This window comes from Mustela nivalis (genome assembly GCF_964662115.1).
Source record: "Mustela nivalis genome assembly, chromosome: 8".
In the NCBI taxonomy this organism is placed as follows: Eukaryota; Metazoa; Chordata; class Mammalia; order Carnivora; family Mustelidae; genus Mustela; species Mustela nivalis.
The window spans coordinates 36,968,865-36,988,744 of record NC_139027.1 but is presented as its reverse complement, the minus strand read 5'-3'; the positions used below and the strand labels follow the sequence as shown (position 1 = coordinate 36,988,744).

General features: G+C 44.0%; 1 protein-coding gene across 2 annotated transcripts; it reads right to left on the bottom strand.

Moving 5' to 3' along the window:
• Window positions 1-350: 350 nt before the first annotated feature.
• On the bottom strand, window positions 351-11,909 carry IL36RN (interleukin 36 receptor antagonist). 2 transcript variants are annotated; one of them, XM_082743442.1, is made up of 6 exons: window positions 11,830-11,897; window positions 4,357-4,417; window positions 2,693-2,778; window positions 1,523-1,650; window positions 1,261-1,346; window positions 351-587 (listed from the first exon to the last, which is right to left on the bottom strand). In XM_082743442.1, exons 2-6 carry the CDS (start codon window positions 4,383-4,385, stop codon window positions 497-499), a joined length of 420 nt encoding a protein of 139 aa, XP_082599568.1. In that variant the 5' UTR covers window positions 4,386-4,417; window positions 11,830-11,897; the 3' UTR covers window positions 351-496. The 2 variants fall into 2 exon arrangements, with proteins under 2 accessions (XP_082599568.1, XP_082599567.1); XM_082743441.1 differs by lacking the exon at window positions 351-587 and having other exon boundaries at window positions 1,036-1,346; window positions 11,830-11,909.
• Between the last annotated feature and the right edge of the window lie 7,971 nt (window positions 11,910-19,880).

Below are 19,880 nucleotides of genomic sequence, written 5' to 3'. Positions count from 1 at the left end.
TAGGTCCAGGATTGCTCATTCTATAAACACTCTCTCCAGGAGATTCTAGCCATGCTAACTCATCATATTTTCTTTCTTCATGGCTTTGCTGAGGCCTGTGAGCTGCTTCTCATCACTGCTGAGCAGGGCAGCAGAGCTCCATTCAATTTGAACTTCACTCAGGGAAGTGGATGCTGAAGATGATCAGAAATAGTGTTTGCTCTCTTTTTCTCAAGATTAACTTAGTACACAAGAAGTCCATCTTCACTGTAGAATGATTTGAATATTGGAAATAAATAAAAGAACAAAAGAAAAATCACCTGTAATTGCTAAACTGACATTCCAAAAGTTGAAGTAAATTCTTCTAGACATTTTTCTGTGCAGAAATATATAGATAGGCATTTTTTAATAGAAATGAGGTTACAAGATATGCTACTTTGTAATTTTGCTCTTCTCAGTATATCACAAGCATCTTTCCATGTGAAGAGATACCAGCATCTTAGATTTTAGTGGTACCTCAGGTTTCAAATGTATGACATGTCTGGTTGTTTTTTGACCTTCTGAGCTGGAGTAAGTTCCTTGGACACCACCACCAACTTCTGCCATGGCTAGAGCATGAGTGTTGAGACAGAAAAGGTAGAATATGATGGCAGCTAAGTTACAGGCAAGAGGAAGGGGGCTGGGCCTTGGGTCCCAAACTCTATGACCTCCCCCTCCTGCATAGTGGTAGATGACAGAACCTCATGTGGGCATTTGGTGGCCCTAATAGGTTTAACTCAGGATGGGCTGGCTGGTGGGGCTCAGGGGTACTGGGTAAGTTATCATGAAGCATGAAGGATTTCCACTACTTCCCCTATCCTAACTCCTTGGGAACCTTTTTATGTGGCTTCCAGTTTATCTTGAGTGGTTTTTGCAAGGTTCTACATGAGTAGCATCACTCAGCAGGGAAGAAACTGTGAACTAAGCCCCCAAATCTCAAAGGATTTATCCAAACTGGGAATCAAAAGGGGGAGTGGCTGAGTGCCCAGCCAGAGGTGGGGCCCTGAGAGCAGATGGGGGGATGGTTGCCACCAGTGTCTTCTTCCACCTCCGCCCCTGCCTAAGCCAGTTCTGACCAGGTAGGTTCTGGGGGGTACATTGCCCTAATCACACTGTTGGAAGTAGAAGTCTGTGATGGGGTTTCCCCAGCTGGCATCCTCTGAAAGCTGGGTGAGTGTGAGAGGCTGGTCTGCTTCAGGCAACGTGCAGAGGAACCAGCCCGGGTAGGCAGCTGACTCGAACCTGGAGGTGAGCCCTGTGTCCCGCCGGTAGAAGGTGAAGCTCTTGGATTCGTTGGCACCAAGGTAGAGTTCCATGATGTTTACTGGCTGTGAGCAGAGGGGTATGACAGGTGAGGGGAAGGAGCAGAGGAGGCAAGAGTGCTGGGCCACAGGCATGAATAGGTAGGGCTATAATCCAGAGAACCCTGGGAGGGAGAGGAGCTCTGGCCCCAGGCTGCTGGTTTAGTGAAGTCAGATAGCAAGGATGCCCCAACAGGACTCACCTCTAGTTTCAGAGTTGGTTCCTGCCCTGTCCCACACGACAGGCACTGGCTCCCTCCCTGGACTCCCAGGATGACTGGAGACAGCTTGGCATCCAGAGACCGGTTGGGAACAACACTGATCTCCTCGCCTAGAGAAAGGAAGCCAGATTCAGGGGCCTTGACTGTCCTTCCCTCCCTTTTTCTACATCATGGACCTTGGAGCACAAGAAACTGCATGAGACATCCTGTCCCCAGACTGGGCAGAAGGAAAGCCTGTTAACAGCTGTCATCTAGGGAACGTGGTGTCTTGCCAGTTGGCCCAATGACAGCAAGGCATGTAAGCACATTATACCATCTCCCATCTGTATGCCCACCCCCTTGTCCAGGCTCAACCTTTCACATTTTCTCCAAGCCCCAGGGGATATCTGGCCACCTCCTTTAATGTCGCTTGACCCTCTGGCCTTATTTAGAAACTTGATAAGCCTCTCATCAGAGTTATTTGGACATGTTTGTACCACCTGTGATATTCCTGAGGACGGAAGAGGGTCTACTCCCGTCTATACCATCTCCCACCATGTATACGAACACATACACCCACACACTCACACATAGATATATTCAAGCTTATATACATGTACAAACACACACACACAGAAACACACGTGGTGACCCCAGAGCCCAGTAAAAGTGTCCCAAGTGGGCATGTATATGCTATTTTAGAGAGACACCTGTCACGGTGTCTGCGGCACAAAGAGTAAGATGGTGCCACCGCTATCCGGGTCCCATCACTCTGAGGGGCCAGGAATGCCCAGAAAGCAGAAGGGACCCAGGACAAAGGGGTAGAAAGTCACTCCCACATGGGAATAAAGTCCTGGAGCTTTTAGCACTGGCTCCCAGGAAAAGGAATGTTTGGCCTAAGTCCACCTATGAGAGAAGAACAAAGCATTCATTCTGGAAAAAATTCCCACCTTTGCATGAGGCTTGAGGTGGCCTGTGGTTCAGTGCCCTCACTTTGCTGGAAGGTGTAGTGTTTTTTGTCTGTGTTCAGAGCCTGCTTTTATGATGCCCCATCTACCGTGTCAGGCCTGGGGTCTGTCGGCCAGTTTACATCACTATTCTAAGTCCCCTCCAGGCCCCTCCCCTCAGAGTCTATAAGGACCTAGGGAAGTTGGGTCATGTTTTGCCACGAACCTTTGATGACCTCCCCTGCATGCAGCCCTCCAGCTAGAAGCTGGTTGTCATGCAGATAAAGCACCTTCAAGGCCGCATCCTTCATCCTGAAACATCAAGACAGGATGACAGTTAGGGGAGAGGTGGGTGCTCGGGCTTGCTGGGCTCTACAGAGTCCCCCACGGTCAAACATTGTCTCATTCTCCTCCTGCTGTGCCAGAAGTAACCACCCAACCCTCTCTGCCAGCCCTGCTGGGCTCCTGCCCTACCAATGGGATAACAACACAGCCCCCCACCTGAGTCTCAGATATGCTCCTTCACCCTATTCAATCTTCTCTATACCAGCCAATCTCCATGTGTGATGTTGGAAAAGAAACTGGACTGTGAGTCAGAGTGCTGGGTTCTTGTCCGGCTGTGCCACCATTGCTACTGAGTCACAACAGACAAGTTGCTTGCTCTCTCTGGGCTTGAGTCTCCCGGTGGCTAAATTAAGACAAGGGTTAGATCATGCCCATGCCTTTTCCAGATGAAAATCTGATTCTTCAATCATTACTGAAGACATCAAGGCACATTTACTTCCACCTAGTAAGTGACAAATATCTTTAAATTTAAAATTCTTGGGGCACCCGAGTGGCACAGTCAGTTGAATGGCATACTCCTGGTTTCCGCTCAGGTTGTGATCTGAGTGTGGTGAGATCAAGGCCTGTGTCAGGCTCGCACTCAGTCTAAGTCTGCTTAAGTTCCTCCCTCCCTCTTCCTCTGCCCCTCCCCACTGCACGTGCTTTCTCTTTCTCTCTCAAATAAAAGAAATCTTTAAAAAAAAAATTAAATAAATAATAAATTTAAAATTCTTTTGTTTTGTTTTCAAATTTATTTATCATCTCTGATCTCAATTGATTTTTTTACATCCTGGGAGGTGAAAAATATATCCTAAAATGGATTTCTTCAGGTGTTATACAGAAATAAGTATGCTGTATGCAAATTGGTTCAATGGTAGCTAAATACAAACAAATCTTGTTCAAAGTTACTCATATATCAAACTGCACCATGCTTCCCTTGGAAGAAGACACAGAAAGCAGTATTTCCTACATCTTTTAATCAAGGAGAGCCACTGTCTAAAGCCACTCATAGGATTGGGGCTCCACAGAACACACCTTGGGAAAAGGTATGGAAGTCTCTGAGTTCAGAGAGAACAAAGACCATTTTCACTCAGTAGCGCAAAGTCCAGAACACAGCAGACCACCTGGCTCAGTACATGTCAGCAGTCAGACAGACTGATTGACTAAATAGTTTTGTTGTTGTTTTGCCCCAAAGGGCAGTATGGGTGTAATAGAGCAGAGTGACATCATTTCACCCCAGAGGGTGGTAACACCTCTGGGCTGGGTATCCAGACTTCAATTCTCATTATGGATACGTGGGGCTGAAACTCAACGCAGAGTGATCCACTTGCTCCCCCTTCTTATCAGGAAACCCCATGAGGTGGCCAACCCCAGCCTGACAAAGGCTGGAAAAACTTCTCTTAGGACAATGAGGGGCTGTTTACAACTTCCCAGCTGCCCACCCACCAACAAGAGCCCCAGCTCTGGGCAGCCGCAGCCCCTCCCTTCCCACAGAGGATGGACAACGGGTCTACCCAGAACTTTCTTCCCCCAAAGGACACAGCCATCAGAGGTTCAGATACTCACCGGAAGCACAGCGCCCCACTCAGAACCATCTTGACCTCCACAGTGTGTAGACTCTCTTATTCTGAAATAACACAAAATCTTAGGTGGAGATAGAGGCTGGGCTGACAGGGGCTTGAGAAGCAAGCGGCCTTCTGACCCCACCCTACCCCTTCCCAGAATGTGACCATTCCCCATAGAGCAGGGGACTCTAGGGCTGGGGTCAGGAGAGAGTCCCAGTCCTGCCGGGGAGAATGAAACCCAGCTCCCCAAAGGACACCTCAGAATGTTCCTTTCTCCTGGCAGAGCCTGTGGTATCTGCCTGCTCCCCTAGGATGCCTCAGCCCTTTTAATAATGCATGAGGGAGGAGCCCCGGAAACCACCTTTCAGCGCTTCCCAGGCATTTCACACCACCCTAGGCCTCCAGGAACACCTGCTCTTCAGTACCTCTCCCAAGGAAGGAAGGTTCTGGAGATAATCTTCTTTCAACAATTCTGACGAACTTCCCAGTGGCCTTCAAGTTCGTCGTGAGCCCTCAGCTCCTGGACCTCAGGCACTTCCAGACCCAAAGGGTTCAGTGCAAACAGCCCCTCAAGGAAAGCCGATTTTAGAACAAGCCCCCTATTCTCCCCTTTCCTTTCTCTTTTCCTTCCTTCCTTCATTCCTCCTTTTTTTCCTCTCTCCTTCCCTTCTTTCCTTCCTTCCTTCTTCCATCCTTCCTTTCTTTGCCAGGCTTATGGGAAATGCTGAAGGTGGGGCGTTCCTGCTTAGGCTATGTTTAGTCTACATATTCATTGTAGAAAAACCTGAAAATCCAGATTGGCAAAATAAATACATAAATAAGAAAGAAAGAAAGAAAGAAAGAAAGAAAACAAACCAAACCCACACCACGAATACTTGTCTTCTGTGAGCGTACCATCAGAAAACCAATGTTGACACTTTTCCTCTGTGTATATCTATGCAGGTAACTGTCAACTGTGTCTCCCACAACTGTGTCATAGTGCCTATACTCTATTCAACTTGCTTTTTTCGTGTAGCAAAACAGAATATCTTTTCATACCAAACACGAATTATGACATAACATTGAATAGCTGCATACATTTCATTGCATAGATGCCTCATTTATTTATAGCAACCAATTATTATTAGTCTATTATTGTTTGCTATTGAAAATCATGTGGTGGCAAACATCTTCATATCAACCTTTTCTTCGCTCATGTGTCTGATGATTTCCTAACATTGAATAGCTGCATACATTTCATTGCATAGATGCCTCATTTATTTATAGCAACCAATTATTATTAGTCTATTACTGTTTGCTATTGAAAATCATGTGGTGGCAAACATCTTCATATCAACCTTTTCTTCGCTCATGTGTCTGATGATTTCCTCAGAAAGTAAAATCTAGCCCATGTCACCTGCGATTGATCTTTCTCCAATCCCTATTTGGCAAATTAATATGTAACAATTCATGCAGCTTCGGTACCTCCACACTCTCTCTGTGATGGAGCTGAGTTAAAGGCAGAGGGCTGTGCATAAAAACAAACAATTTAATGACATCTTGAGTACTGCTGATGGCCATATATTGCTAAGGTACAAATTTTAAAGAAATAGTGTTCCAATTTATAGGCTAAAAAGTCCTCAAAATGTTCAAGAATAAATAAAATATCAAGTTTTTCCAATGTGCCAAACACCTTTCAGAAAACTTTAAAATCTAAACACTACTTTAGGCAAAATCATTAAAGTGACCAAATGGAAAGGACACTGAAAATAAACATTAAAAAGAATAAAATGAAAAAGAAACTCCAAAAAGTGTTGGCCTGTAGGCAAAGTGAGGTGTTTTTTTTTTAAAGATTTTATTTTTTTATTTTAGAGAGAGAGAGTGGGGGGGGTGGTGCGGAGCAGAGGGAGAGAGAAACTTCAAACAGACTCCCTACTGAGCCCAGAGGCCCACTAACTGACTCCAGGCTCTATCAAATAACCCATGAGACCACGACCTGAGCCGAAACCAAGAGTCACACGTTCAAAGGACTACACCCAGGTACCCCAAAGTGGTTTTAAGCAGGCAGACTTTCATTTGTAAAGTGATTATAGGGAAGTACATATTGTTTCACTTTAAAAAGCTGCCTTCTGGGGCGCCTGCATGGCTCAGTGGGTTAAAGCCTCTGCTTTCGGCTCAGGTCATGATCCCAGCGTCCTGGGATTGAGCCCCCACATCGGGCTCTCTGCTCAGCAGGGAGCCTGCTTCCTCCTCTCTCTCTGCCAGCCTCTCTGCCTATTTGTGATCTCTGTCTATAAAATAAATAAATTAAATCTTTAAAAAAAAAAAAAAAGCTGCCTTCTCTGATCCCCTGACCATAGTGAATTGCACCCATGTGTCCACAAGACACATCTGCGGGGCTTCCTCATTCTGACTAATATGGAATGACACCAGTGCATGGCTGCCCCCCCTCCGGATGGGGCAACTTGCTGGGGGTACAGGAGAGATGTGTCTGCTCTGCAGTGTGCTTCATGGTGATGGGTACAGGATGAATGGAGGGAGAGGTGAATGAATGAGCTAAGACAGTGAAAGTGTCAAAAACAAGACAAACCCCCATTAAGAAATGTAAGTTCTTCAAACTTGAAAATAAGACAGGGTAGCTTGAAGTCTGCCATCATGATGCCACCAGCTTTGGTTTTCTTTTTCAACACTCCCCTGGCTATTCAGGGTCTTTTCTGGTTCCATAAAAGTTTTAGGATTATTTGTTCCATTTTTTCCAGTGAAAAATATCTATGGTATTTTGAAAGGGATTGCATTGAATGTGTAAATTGCTCTTGGTAGCATAGACATTTTAACAATATTTATTCTTCCAATCCATGAGCATGGAACATTTTTCCATTTCTTTGTGTCTTCCTCAATTCCTTTCGTAAATGCTCTGTGGCTTCTAGAGTACAGATCCTTTTACCTCTTTGGTTAGGTTTATTCCCAGGTGTCTTATGGTTTTTGGAGTAATTGTAAATGGGATTGAGTTCTTAATTTCTCTTTCTTCTATCTCATTGTTAGTATATAGAAATGCAACTGATTTCTGTGCATTGATTGTATATCCTGCTGCTTTGCTGAATTCCTGTATGAGTTCTAGCAATTTGGGGGTGGAATCTTTTGGATTTTTTCCACATAAAGTATCATGTCATCTGCAAAGAGTGAGAGTTTGACTTCTTTGCCAATCTGGATGCCTTTTATTTCTTTTCGTTGTCTGATTGCTGAGGCTAGGACTTCTAGTACTATGTCGAGCAACAGTGGTGGGAGTGGGGATCCCTGTCGTGTTCCTGACCTTAGGGAAAAGGTCTCAATTTTTCCCCATTGAGAATGATATTCACTGTAGGCTTTTTGTATATGGCTTTTCTGATATTGAGGTTTGTTCCCTCTATCCTTACACTGTGGAGTTTTTTTTTTTTTAACTTTTTATTTTTTATAAACATATATTTTTATCCCCAGGGGTACAGGTCTGTGAATCACCAGGTTTACACACTTCACAGCACTCACCAAAGCACATACCCTCCCCAATGTCCATAATCCCACCCCCTTCTCCCAAACCCCCTCCCCCCAGCAACCCTCAGTTTGTTTTGTGAGATTAAGAGTCACTTATGGTTTGTCTCCCTCCCAATCCCAGATTCTTTCATTTAGGAGTTTTAATCAAGAAAGGTTATTTATAGCAGTAATGTTCATAATAGCCAAACTATTGAAAGAGCCAGGATGCCCATCGACAGATGAATGGATAAAGAAGATGTGGAGTGTGTGCGTGTGTGTGTGTGTGTGTGTGTGTGTGTATTATATATATATATGACGGAATACTACTCAGCCATCAGAAAGGATGAATACTTACCACTTACATTTGGCATGGATGGACCTGAGGGTATTACATTGAGCAAAATAAGTCAATCAGAGAAAGACAATTATCATATATCAAATATAGAATATAAGAAACAGCACAGAGGATCATAGGAGGAGGGAGAGAAAATGGAATGGAAAGAAGTCAGAGAAGGAGACAAACCATGAAAGACTCTTGACTCTGGGAAACAAACTGAGGTTTGCTTAAGGGAAGTTGCTGGGGGGGGGTAATGAGGCAATCGGGTGATGGGCATTAAGGAGGGCATGTGATGTGATGAGCACTGGGTGTTCTATCCAGCTGTCGAATTACTGGGCTCTACATCTGAAACGAATGATGGACTATATGTTGGCCAATCAAATGTAAATTTAAAAAAAAGAAGAAGAAAACAAAACAAAATGGTGACCATATGTGCTCTCAATGTCATACTAAAACTTGGTCAAAGAGGCCCCACCAGGAATTACTCAATTCTTTAGGAAACAGATGCCTTTGGCTTATTGATGACTGAGGATTAAACACCAGACTTTGTGAACTTAGATGTTAACAAAGAGGAGACGGATTGATAAACTGCAAATCATTTCTGCCCGAAAGAAAAGATAGGCCAAGAAGGTGCAGTTTTACTGCTTTGCAATTCATTAAGCAGGTCTTTTTTTAAATTCTAAGTCAGCCAACCCATTCCACTATTTCTTTCCTGACTGATCATATCTTTTGAATAAGCTTTATCATCCTGCTGTTCCCTTCATTTATTAATAATGATAAATCTTTGGCACATTGTTCACTCTGTGTTTGTGTGAGAGTTGTGTTTCAGATCTTTTTGAAAATTAAACTGACACTACTAAGATAATATTATTTAGCCCCAAGTCACACATCATGTGTGGTGGTTTTATTTTTTTTTTTTTAAGATTTATTTATTTATTTATTTGACAGACAGAAATCACAAGCTGGCAGAGAGGCAGGCAGAGACAGAGAGAGAGGGAAGCAGGCCCCCTGCTGAGCAGAGAGCCCTATGCAGGGCTCTATCCCAGGACCCTGAGACCATGACCCAAGCCGAAGGCAGAGGCCTAACCCACTGAGCCACCCAGGCTCCCTATGTGTGGTGGTTTTAAAAATCTGTCCACAAATTCTTTGATATTCTACCATTTAAGAGGTGGATCTTAATTCTCCTTTGAGTGTGGGCTGGACTTAGTAGCTGGCTTCTAAAGAATTTACTACTTAGTGGAAGTGGCAGGGTGCCCCATCTGCGGCTAGATCACAAATGGTTTTGTAGCTCCCTCCCAATCTCTCTTGGTTCCCTCCCCTGGGGGAAGCCAGGGGCCATGTCAGGAGGACACTAGAGCAGCCTGTGGAGAGGCCTGTGTGGTGGGACCTGACAAGCTATGTGTGAGTAATCTTAGAAATGAGCCCTTCAGACGAGGAGACCCTGCTGACATCTTGATGGCGACTTCACAAGACGTCCTGAGCCAGACCACCCAGTCCATCCCACTTTTCTGGTTCCTCATTCTGAGAAGCTCTGTAAAATTATAGTGCTTGCTGTTGTAAGCTGCTGCTAAGTTTTGGGATAATCTGTTACACAGCAACAGGTAACCAACACATTGTGTCATCACCATGGGCAGTTTCCACTCCTGATCATTCTCCTTAGTCCTCAGTGGGTATCCTCCCTTCTTAGGAAACATCTCAATTCTCCGTGGACTTCATCTGACCATAGAGGTTGTCCCCGAAGCTGTGCCAGTCTGCAGAGGGTTAATGCTCCCCGTGGTGCTTCTCACAAGTGCCCTGCAGTGGGGGTGCCTCCTGCTCTTGCCAAAGAGATGAAGTAGCAAAAGGCACAAGGTTACAACAGTATGTAAGCACACAGTAGGAGTGGTTTATTATAGCAAAATAGTATTTTTTTAATTAGGAAGATAACAAACATAATGGAAATAACCAGTATTCATGTGGTGTCCACTATGTCTCTAGAACTATGTTTAGTGGGTTTTTTTCTTTTTCATGAGAATGTTCTCATTTTATGCTCACAACTGCCCTATGTGATAAATGCTCTTATGATCTCTGTATCATGGATGTGGAAACCAAGCAGAGAAAGGTTAATCATGTTGTCTGATATGGAACCAATAATCAGAATCAAATCCAGGAAATCTGAATCTAAACTATTGACCCCAAGACACAACACAACAGTTAGACGGAACCATTTACAGTCTGCCCCAGATCATGTCACTATTCTGCTCCCTGAGTTTTTGAGCACAAAAGGCAAGTCTCTGCCATGCTCCCAGGCCCCCACAAAACCAGGTTCTCACTAACACTTGATCTTATTCTTTTACCACACCATGCAGGGCACTCAAGCCCCAGGACCTCTTGCTCTTTCTTGAACAGGCCAGAGCATTCCTGCCTCAGGGCCTTTGCACTGACTATTCTCCTTGCCTAGGAACCTCTTCTCCAAGATATAAGCATGGCTCACTCTCTCACCTCCTTAAAGTCTTTGCTAAAATATCACCTTTTCCATGAGACCTATACTCACCATCCCATGCCTTCCTCTGCTGCTGCCACATTCTGCTTACCATGCTCTATTTCTTTCCAAAGTACTCACCATCTATTAACACACTGTATAATTCAACTGTGTTATGTGTATTATTCATCAGCCCCCACCCTATTCTGCTAGAAGATAAGCTCATACAAGGGAGGTGTTTCCTATTTTGTTCATTAGTGTATTCCAAGCACTTATGGTGGTACCTGGTATACAGTATGTCTTTAATAAATAATATGGCACTAAAACTGAAGGAGTTGTATACTGTATCACATTGAAAAGGCCAGAGAGGGGCACCTGGGTGGCTGAGTTGGTTAAGCAACTGCCTTCAGCTCCAGTCATGATCTCAGGGTCCTGGGATGGAGTCCTCCGTTGGGCTCTCTGCTCAGTGGAGAGTCTGCTTTTCCTTCTGCCTCTCCCCCTGTTTATGATTTCTCTCTCTCTCTCTCTCTCTCTCAAATAAATACATAAAATCTTCTTATAACAGGCCAGAGAATTGTCTACATTTTGTTCACAGCTATGATTTTTATTTCTCAGAGAGCTTTGATGCTTCTGGGGCATCATTCTCTTAATAGAGCAGGTAAGACCATGGTGGACAGTCTCAGCCCATGGGCTAACATGGGCCCACTATTTCCCAAACAACACTTGGTCGCAATACAACCATGTTCACTAGTTTACACAGTTTAAACAACACTTGGTCACAACACAACCATGTTCACTAGTTTACACAGTTTAAACAACACTTGGTCGCAACACAACCATGTTCACTAGTTTACACAGTTTAAAACAACACTTGGTTGCAACACAACCATGTTCACTAGTTTACACAGTTTAAACAACACTTGGTTGCAACACAACCATGTTCACTAGTTTACACAGTCTGTGGATCCTTCTGCACTGCAACGGCCCAGCTCAGTGTCTGTGCCAGAAATTGCGCAGATAGGGTATTTAGGGCATGGTCCCTTGTAGAAAGGGCTTGCCAAACTCTGGTTACACCGTCTCAATTCAGGTCTAAATCTGTCACTTATTAGCATACATCTTTGGCCAAGTTGTTTGACCTTTCTGCCTTCTGGAGTTCTCATCTGTAAAATGGGGATAAAAATAGTACTTACTCAGCAATGGCCGTTAAGATGATAGGAGTCAATGCATGTGAAGTGTTTGGAGCGTGCCTAGCACAGGCAGGTGCTTCAGTGTCAGCTGTAATCACCATCGTCATCATCGGTCACGTGGCCTGGGGAAATTTGCCTCATCTCTCCGATCTGATGACTCATCTCACCTCATTTGCGTCTCTCTGTAAAGAAAAGAGGAACCATCACCTCACTGGGTTGTCATGAGGATGGACGAGAAAGACGCAGTGAAGAGCAGGGTCAGCTCTTAGCACAAATCCACCGACACCTGCTTCCCATGTCCTGTTTCTCACCTCTCTGCCCCACCCCCCAGGTGTATAGAGAGGACCCTGAGAACATGTCTATGCTGACCTAAATCTGAGTCTAGTTCCAGGTCAAACAGGTCCTTACCGTTGTGCTAACATATCTTTCCTGACCCAGAGAGGGAGAAGGCCCCAACCCAGCCTGGCTGAATGACCACAGCACATGCTGTGGATTTGCTGCACGTTCACTGCGTCAAGCATCATCTCGAAAGCAGTACAGGCATTGTACTGCGAAGTGAGTGCAATTTCTATTCCCATGGGCCTGAGAAGACAAAGTCAGGCCTAGAGAGATGAAGTAACTAAGCCAAGGTCACTAACTAGTAAGACTTGAACCTGGTATTAGTACTCTGGCAGCTCGATTTCATACTAGCTCCTATTCCCCACTGTGCACAAATAAGCCACATAATGCTTACAGACTTGGATAGAGGGTAGAGCTGGAGGCCCGGGGGGCTCCCTGACAGAAGTCTTTTATAGGAAGGACCAAGGAGCTTCTTCAGAAAAACAGAGACTTCAATAAAGACAGCAGAAACCAATAGAGTTGGTCCAGAGACAAAAGGTTCCAGCATGACAGAGTGTGGGACACAATAGGACACAGGGGATTCCTCACTCCCTGGAGTGACTTGTGGTGGCCTAGAACACCCATGGAGGCCCTGCCTGGCCTAGGAGAGCCGGTGGGGATGCGCAGACACACAGCCTCAGGGAGCTGTGAACAGAAGGGTCCCTCCGGCTACAGCCCAGGACCCCCACCCCGACGACAGCCACATCCTACAGTCACTGTGCAGAGCGACAGAAGGCAAGGTGCCACTTGGCTCATAGTACATTTGGGTAACACTGGAGTCCCTGTGAAATTACAGGGAAGTCTGTGGGTCAGAGCACCGCAGCCGAAGGCTGAGCCAGAAACTTGTGGCTTTGTTGTCCTTGCTCAATCCCATGGCATCTTCCAGGGTGGAGGGTCTGGGGAAGGGCCAGTTCTACAGGCTGGGACCGGGGAGTGTGTGGGCAACGACAGGGTGAGACTATGGTGCGTGTCACACCCACAGGCGGTTTCTCCTGACTGAGTCACCCAGGGCAGGACCAGAGTCACTAGCCACTTCCTTACCTCAGATCCAGGAGAGACCCTCCAGAGCAGGTCCAGTCGCTTTGCTCATCTGTACTTCAGAGGCCTCCAGAGTCTGAGGACTCACCTCCCACAGATGACCTGGTTTGGCCATTCTGGACCTCTGGCCACACAACAGCTAGGACTTAAACCAGACTCTGCAGCTGAAAATTGGAAATAAACCAAATGTGGAAGGAAAAAGTCAATAGGAAAGGAAGAGCACTGGTCTGATTCCATCTTCCCTGGTCCCTGGGCCTTGCGCTCCTTCTTCCCAGGCAGAGTACGGGCTCTGTGTGCATGGCTATGTGCTCACAGAGAGGGTATTCTCAGCCAGGCTGGACTGGGCAGGCCACACTTGGATGATTTCTTCCAAACACCCACCTGACCGATCCATGCAGTCTTTCCTCCTGTTTTTTGTTTTGTTTTGTTTTGTTTTTGTCTCTTTCCACAGAGGACTTGGAGCAGTGAGCACCCATAGCAGAATTAAAAAAGGCAAAGGGAACTGCATTGGAAATCCCCCAGAGGAGGTCCCAAGACTTCCATGGCTCTGTCTGTGACACTTGGCACTGATGGAGTAGAATCATCTCCTGTTGCAAACTCAAGAACCAGGGACTACTTCTTTATATAAAATATATATATATATTTGTTTATATATAATATACAATTTATATATAATATATAGTTATTGTATATTTTTATATATTATAAATACAATTGTATATTTATATATAATGATTATTAGATAAGTGTTTGCACATCTGTCCTAATTTTTTGTCATATTTAATTGTAATAAAATGCACATATATTTACCATCTTAAACATTTTAAGTGTACGGCTACGTATGTTTTTTACATCCTTTGTTAAATCTATTCCTGAGTATTTTATTGTAAATGGAATTGATTTTTTATTTCATTTTCTAACAGCTTGCTACCCATATATTTTAAAAAAACACAATTAGTTCAAGGATAATAAAAATAAACAATAATATTTTTGCAATCATCATAGGTGTGACCAATTCAGGTAAAAATCATCCACAGAGGTTAAAGCCTTCATGCGAATGATGAAGAGTAAGATATGCATTGTCTTAAGGAATCTCCTCACTGATCGCTTACCAATTACAAAAGGAAAATTGGTAATTTTGCAGTGGAGAAACCTGGCCCACTTCACCTTAACCAAGTAGCCAAAATGTTGCTCTCCGGGACTGGCGGGAGACAACACAAGGCGTGTCCATCAGGAGATGGCACGCGGAGAAGGACACGTTACATCTTCTGCAGCTTTCCTGCCAAAGTCTGGAGGCTGAATCTAATCATGAGGAAAACCAGACAAAGCCAGCTTGAGGGATGGTCACAAAGCAACAGCCCCTTCTTCTTCAACAATGAATGAACAACAACAATGCGGATGGAGTGAAAGTAGGCTGACGTGGAAAATATTTAGAAAATGTATCTCTTCAAGAGTTCTCTTCTCTATGTGGTGTGTGCTACCATTTGTGTGGGGAAAGTACACATTCAGAGGCCTGCTGGTGCCCCAGATTCCTCTCTAAAGATAGCCTGCAGACGGGTAGCATTCGTTATCACTATGGGCCAGGATGGGGAGAAAGAACTGATTTCCACTTTTGTTCATTTCGATGTGTTATTCATTTAAAGTTTGCTTTTTCACTTAACTCTAAAAGGTGGTTCTCAAACATAGTCCTAAGTGAAAGAAACCAGGCACAAAAAAGAACACAAGCTGTATTATTTCATATACATAATTCAAAACTAAGCAAAACTAATGGTATTTGCCATCCGACCAGGGGTTAACCTCACCCTGAGGTTGGAAGAGGGACTGGAAGGGGCACGGGGCTCTTTTTTCTTTCTTTTTTTTTTTTAATAAACATATAATGTATTTTTATCCCCAGGGGTACAGGTCTGTGAATCTCCAGGTTTACACACTTCACAGCACTCACCATAGCACATACCCTCCCCAGTGTCCATAACCCCCCCACCCTCTCCCAAATTCCCTCCTCCCAGCAACCCTCAGTTTGTTTTGTGAGATTAAGAGTCACTTATGGTTTGTCTCCCTCCCAATCCCATCTTGTTTCATTTATTCTTCTCCTACCCACTTAAGCCCCCATGTTGCATCTCCACTTCTTCATATCAGGGAGATCATATGATAGTTGTCTTTCTCCGATTGACTTATTTCGCTAAGCTTGATACCCTCTAGTTCCATCCATGTCGTCGCAAATGGCAAGATTTCATTTCTTTTGATGGCTGCATAGTATTCCATTGTGTATATATACAACACATCTTCTTTATCCATTCACCTGTTGATGGACATCTAGGTTCTTTCTATAGTTTGGCTATTGTAGACATTGCTGCTATAAACATTCAGGTGCACGGGGGTACAGGGCTCTTTTGGGGCACTTTATGCATATCATCAGAGAATTCAGCAAACTATATCCTCATGAGCTGTGCAGTGTCCTCTATATGTGTTAGACTCTAATTTTTTTTAAGGTTTAAGTTTTGTTTTTAAAAACACAATTAACTTTTCTATATTAACAGTATATCCCACCACCTTACACTTATTCTTACTTCTGGTAGTTATTCTCTAGATTGCTTAGGATTTTCTACATGAACGATCATATCATCTGCAAAGAGGGACAGTTTTCCTTATATTCTGGTCTTCATTCTTTGGATATATTTTTTTAAAGATTTATTTATTTATTTGACAGAGAGGGAACACAAGCAAGGGAAGTGGGAGAGAGAGAAGCAGACTTCCTGTGGAGCAGGCAGCCCGATGTGGGGCTCGATCCCAGGACCCTGAAATCATGACATGAGCCAGGCAGATGCTTAATGACTGAGCCACTCAGGTGCCCCCATTCTTTGGATATTTTTAATTGACTTTTGCAATGGCGATGACTTCCAGTAAAATAGAGAGAACAACCATCCTTAACAGGTTACCATTCTTAGGGGGAAAAAATCCCATCTTTCACCATTGGGAGCTGTAGATATATCTATTTTTGGTAGATGCCCTTTCAAAATACTGAAAATATCTTTTCTATTTGTAGTTGGCTGGGACTGTATATCGTGAGTAGAGCTTAACTTCAACCTAATGCTTTCTCTGTATCCACTGAAATAATTGTCTGGTATTTCTCCTTTATTTTGTTAATACAGTTCCCTTTTCTAGTTCTTATCTCTTAATTCTGACATCTAGGGAATTTCAGGATTGGTCTTCATTGCCCTAATTCCTGACACAGGGCCACACATTCCTTCTTCCTCATGTGTTTGAATTACTCCCTAGATATTGTTAAATATTATATTACAGAGGCTATTTCATTCCTCTGAAGAAGTTTATGTTTCTGTTTTACCACACAACTAACCTCATTGGACACAAAATGCAAATCCTATCTCTCAGGTGGTGGCAAATATCTCAGATCAGTTCCTTTACCTTCACGGGGGCTTCTGAATCTGGCCAGAGATTTGGGCAGTTTTTACACTGAATTTTGTGGCTCTCCCTCACTGCCTCTCCCCTTCTAAGATTAACCCCCTCACATTGCAGTGGCAGTAGTTATCCCAAATCTGTCCCACTGCTTCTTCAAGGAGGACTATAGGGTTTTCGATCAGTTTTAGTTGTCATGCTGTGCAGCTTAAGCCTGCTCTCAGTGCAAAAACAGGACATATGGGAAACTGACCCATTCACATGATTTTTTCCCAACTAGCTACTGTCCTGCAGAATCAGCCTGCATGTGTTTGCTTATGCTCGTTCACTGATGCATTCAGTTTCGCTCCCCATTTCCCACCAGATCTTATAGCTCTTTTTGTGCAACCTTGGTCCAATCGGAGCCAACTGGGCACCAAAGGAAACTCATTTCTTTCAGTTCCAAGTATGTCTCTTGTGATGAGCACATTGCCTTATTTCTCTACTAATCTGTTAATCTTCTTTTAACTGGAAAATTGAGTTAATTTAAATTGACTGCTGAAATATATCCATTTATTTCTATTATCCTCTTATTTTTTTCATTCCTTTCTTTTTTTTATTCCTTTCTTTGATGCACTTTTTTTGTTTCTTTCTCTCCTTCCTTTAGTGCCTTCAGTGGGATTGAGTGAGATGGTTTTCCCTTTGTTCCCTCTTCCCTCAAATTTGGAAGTTACATGCCCTCTATTAACTTGATATTTACTCTAACTATTTTAATAATCTTTCATGATCCAACTAAATACAAGGTTAACCAGTATTTTCAGCTGAAGAACTATGCTGTAGTGAGGATGGCCACAGGGGTAAGATGGTGACCAACTTTTCGGGTATCTGGTTTTCCCTCCTTGGGTGTTCACTGAGTCTGTGATGAGGGCACAGTGGCACTCTGCCATTTGGCTGGTAATGATGAAGGCTTTAGTTTGACGTTGGTGCCTGCCTTATCCTACAAAGCATATACTGATTACATTCTTGGACACCCAAGATGCCTGGGGTGAGTTTGGCACCCAGGGTCCGATCTGCACTAGTTGACATCCAAACTAGAAACAAGAGGCCAGATTCAGAAGTCCAAGACCACGCTAGCCTTCCATTCTCCTCAACCCTTAGACCAATGACTATTTGCTTTCAGTCTGGTGGTAAGGGGAGAAGATCCCAAGAGGACATGGTTTGTCCAGTCCTCAATGGGCAGTTTCCCCCTGACACACTCTTTGCTCCTTTCTCACCTGAAACACAAGAATAGATGGAGATTCAGCAGTTGAGAGCATGGGTTCTCTCCATCCTGTCCCTGAATCCATGGATTCCCTGAGGCTTAATCTTTTGTCTTCATTTCTGTCCCTCTGTCTCCCTCTCCTATCACTGGTCCTCAAAGTCATGATGCTTATCTCTTCTCCTCACATTCTGGTATCATGCCTTCCTAAAATAACCAAACCCACAGCCTCTCATTTGAGCCTTAGTCTTCACTATCCAGTATCTTCCCCCATATCAACCAGGCTCCTCAGACTGGACTGATACACAAGGATATCACCCACTGTCATACATCTCACTCTGTATGAACTACCACAGGGATGCAACCAGAGGTCACAGCTGGGTTTGATATCTCCCATCAGGAAATTATCTTTCTTACAGGAACTGGACCTTCTAGAGAAGACACATGGAGCAGAGATTGCTGGGGGAAAAAAATGGGCATGCCCAGAATCATTTGACTTCCCAGTAAGAAAGCTCCTTTTTCTGCAAGGAAATAAAAGTACCTCAAAACAGGGTCTGGTCCAGGGGCACCTGGGGAGCTCAGTCATTAAGTGTCTGCCTTCAGCTCAGGTCATGATCCCAGGGTCCTGGGATCGAGCCCCACATCGGACTTCCTGCTCAATGGAGAGCCTGCTTGTCCCTCTGCCCCTGCTTGTGTTCCCTCTTGTGCTGTGTCTCTCTCTGTCAAATAAATAAAATCTTAAAAAAGAAAAAAAACGGGTTCAGAATGAAAACAATTTTTTTTTTTTGTTTTTATTTTTGGGTTTCTTGCAAGTGTCCATATATACTTTATTCACACAAAGTATTGTCACTTCTTGAGTCTCTGTGTTTAAGCAAAAGTGTGTGGCCAGGCCACCCGCACCACACCTCAAGACCACCCAACTGAGGACATTCTTCCAAGGGACACTCAGGCTTTGGCAGAGCTGGGCCCCTGCCAATAATTTTTAAATAAACTTAATAATAAGTTTAAATTGTAAAATGGGTAAATAAGTAATATTTAATAAGTAAATACTCAGTAATAATAAGTAAAAACTCAATTCTAATAATAAGTTAGTAATAAGTAAAAATAAGTATAAGTAATAACTCAATTCTAATAAGTAAATAATAAGTAAAAACTCAATTCTAGGGGCACCTGGGTGGCTCAGTGAGTTAAGCCTCTGCCTTCGGCTCAGGTCATGATCTCAGGGTCCTGGAATCGAGCTCCGGGTCAGGCTCTCTTCTCAGTAGGGAGCCCGCTTCCTTCTCTCTCTGCCTGCCTCTCTGCCTACTTGTGATCGCTGCCTGTCAAATGAATAAATAAAATCTTTTTGAAAAAACCTTAATTCTAAAAATACATATACACTAACTGGGGAGAAACTAAGTTTTCCAGCAATGGAACTCAAAATTCCAAAATGGAAAATGTGCAAAGTGAGAGCCGAGATACACTGTCCCCCCTAGCTATACCCCAACTCCAAGCTTTGGCATCAGAGAAGGGCTGTCCTGAGCACCTAGATTTCTCATCCCCTAGCTCTGGGCCCCTTCCCTCTCATCTGCTGCTGGTCCCACATGGGGATAGGGCAGAGTTTGGTTTTTGGTCAGAAGCCAAGAGCAGTTGAAGAAAAAGAATGAAGGAATGATATCAACTTGCTCTGCACAGAGGACGGGCAAGGACAGCTCAGAGATGAATAGCCTTTGGGTTAAAACTACGTTATTTACCAATTTAGTTCTCATATCTTTCACTCTCTTGGGCAGATCCCTGAGCCCAGCCAGCTATGAGAAGCCCTTTGGGGCTGGGATTATCTGGTCTGGATACTCTGTTCTCCAAAGCCTCCTCTCCATCCTCTTGTAGCAAGAAGAAAAGCATCTTTACTGTTTGGGAAGTGCAAAGCTCAGATCACAAGCTGTTTCCTGGCGCAAGTTATCAATACAATCTGTCCTCTGGGGATATCTCAGCCACACGTAGTGCTTTG

Excerpts from the sequence above, each read along its gene's own strand:
- IL36RN (XM_082743441.1), bottom strand. The coding sequence starts at position 4,385 with ATGGTTCTGAGTGGGGCGCTGTGCTTCCG. Across the intron at positions 2,779-4,356 it reads AGTGGGGCGCTGTGCTTCCG|GATGAAGGATGCGGCCTTGA; the intron begins GTGAGTATCTGA and ends TTGATGTTTCAG. Across the intron at positions 1,347-1,522 it reads AACCAACTCTGAAACTAGAG|CCAGTAAACATCATGGAACT; the intron begins GTGAGTCCTGTT and ends CTCTGCTCACAG.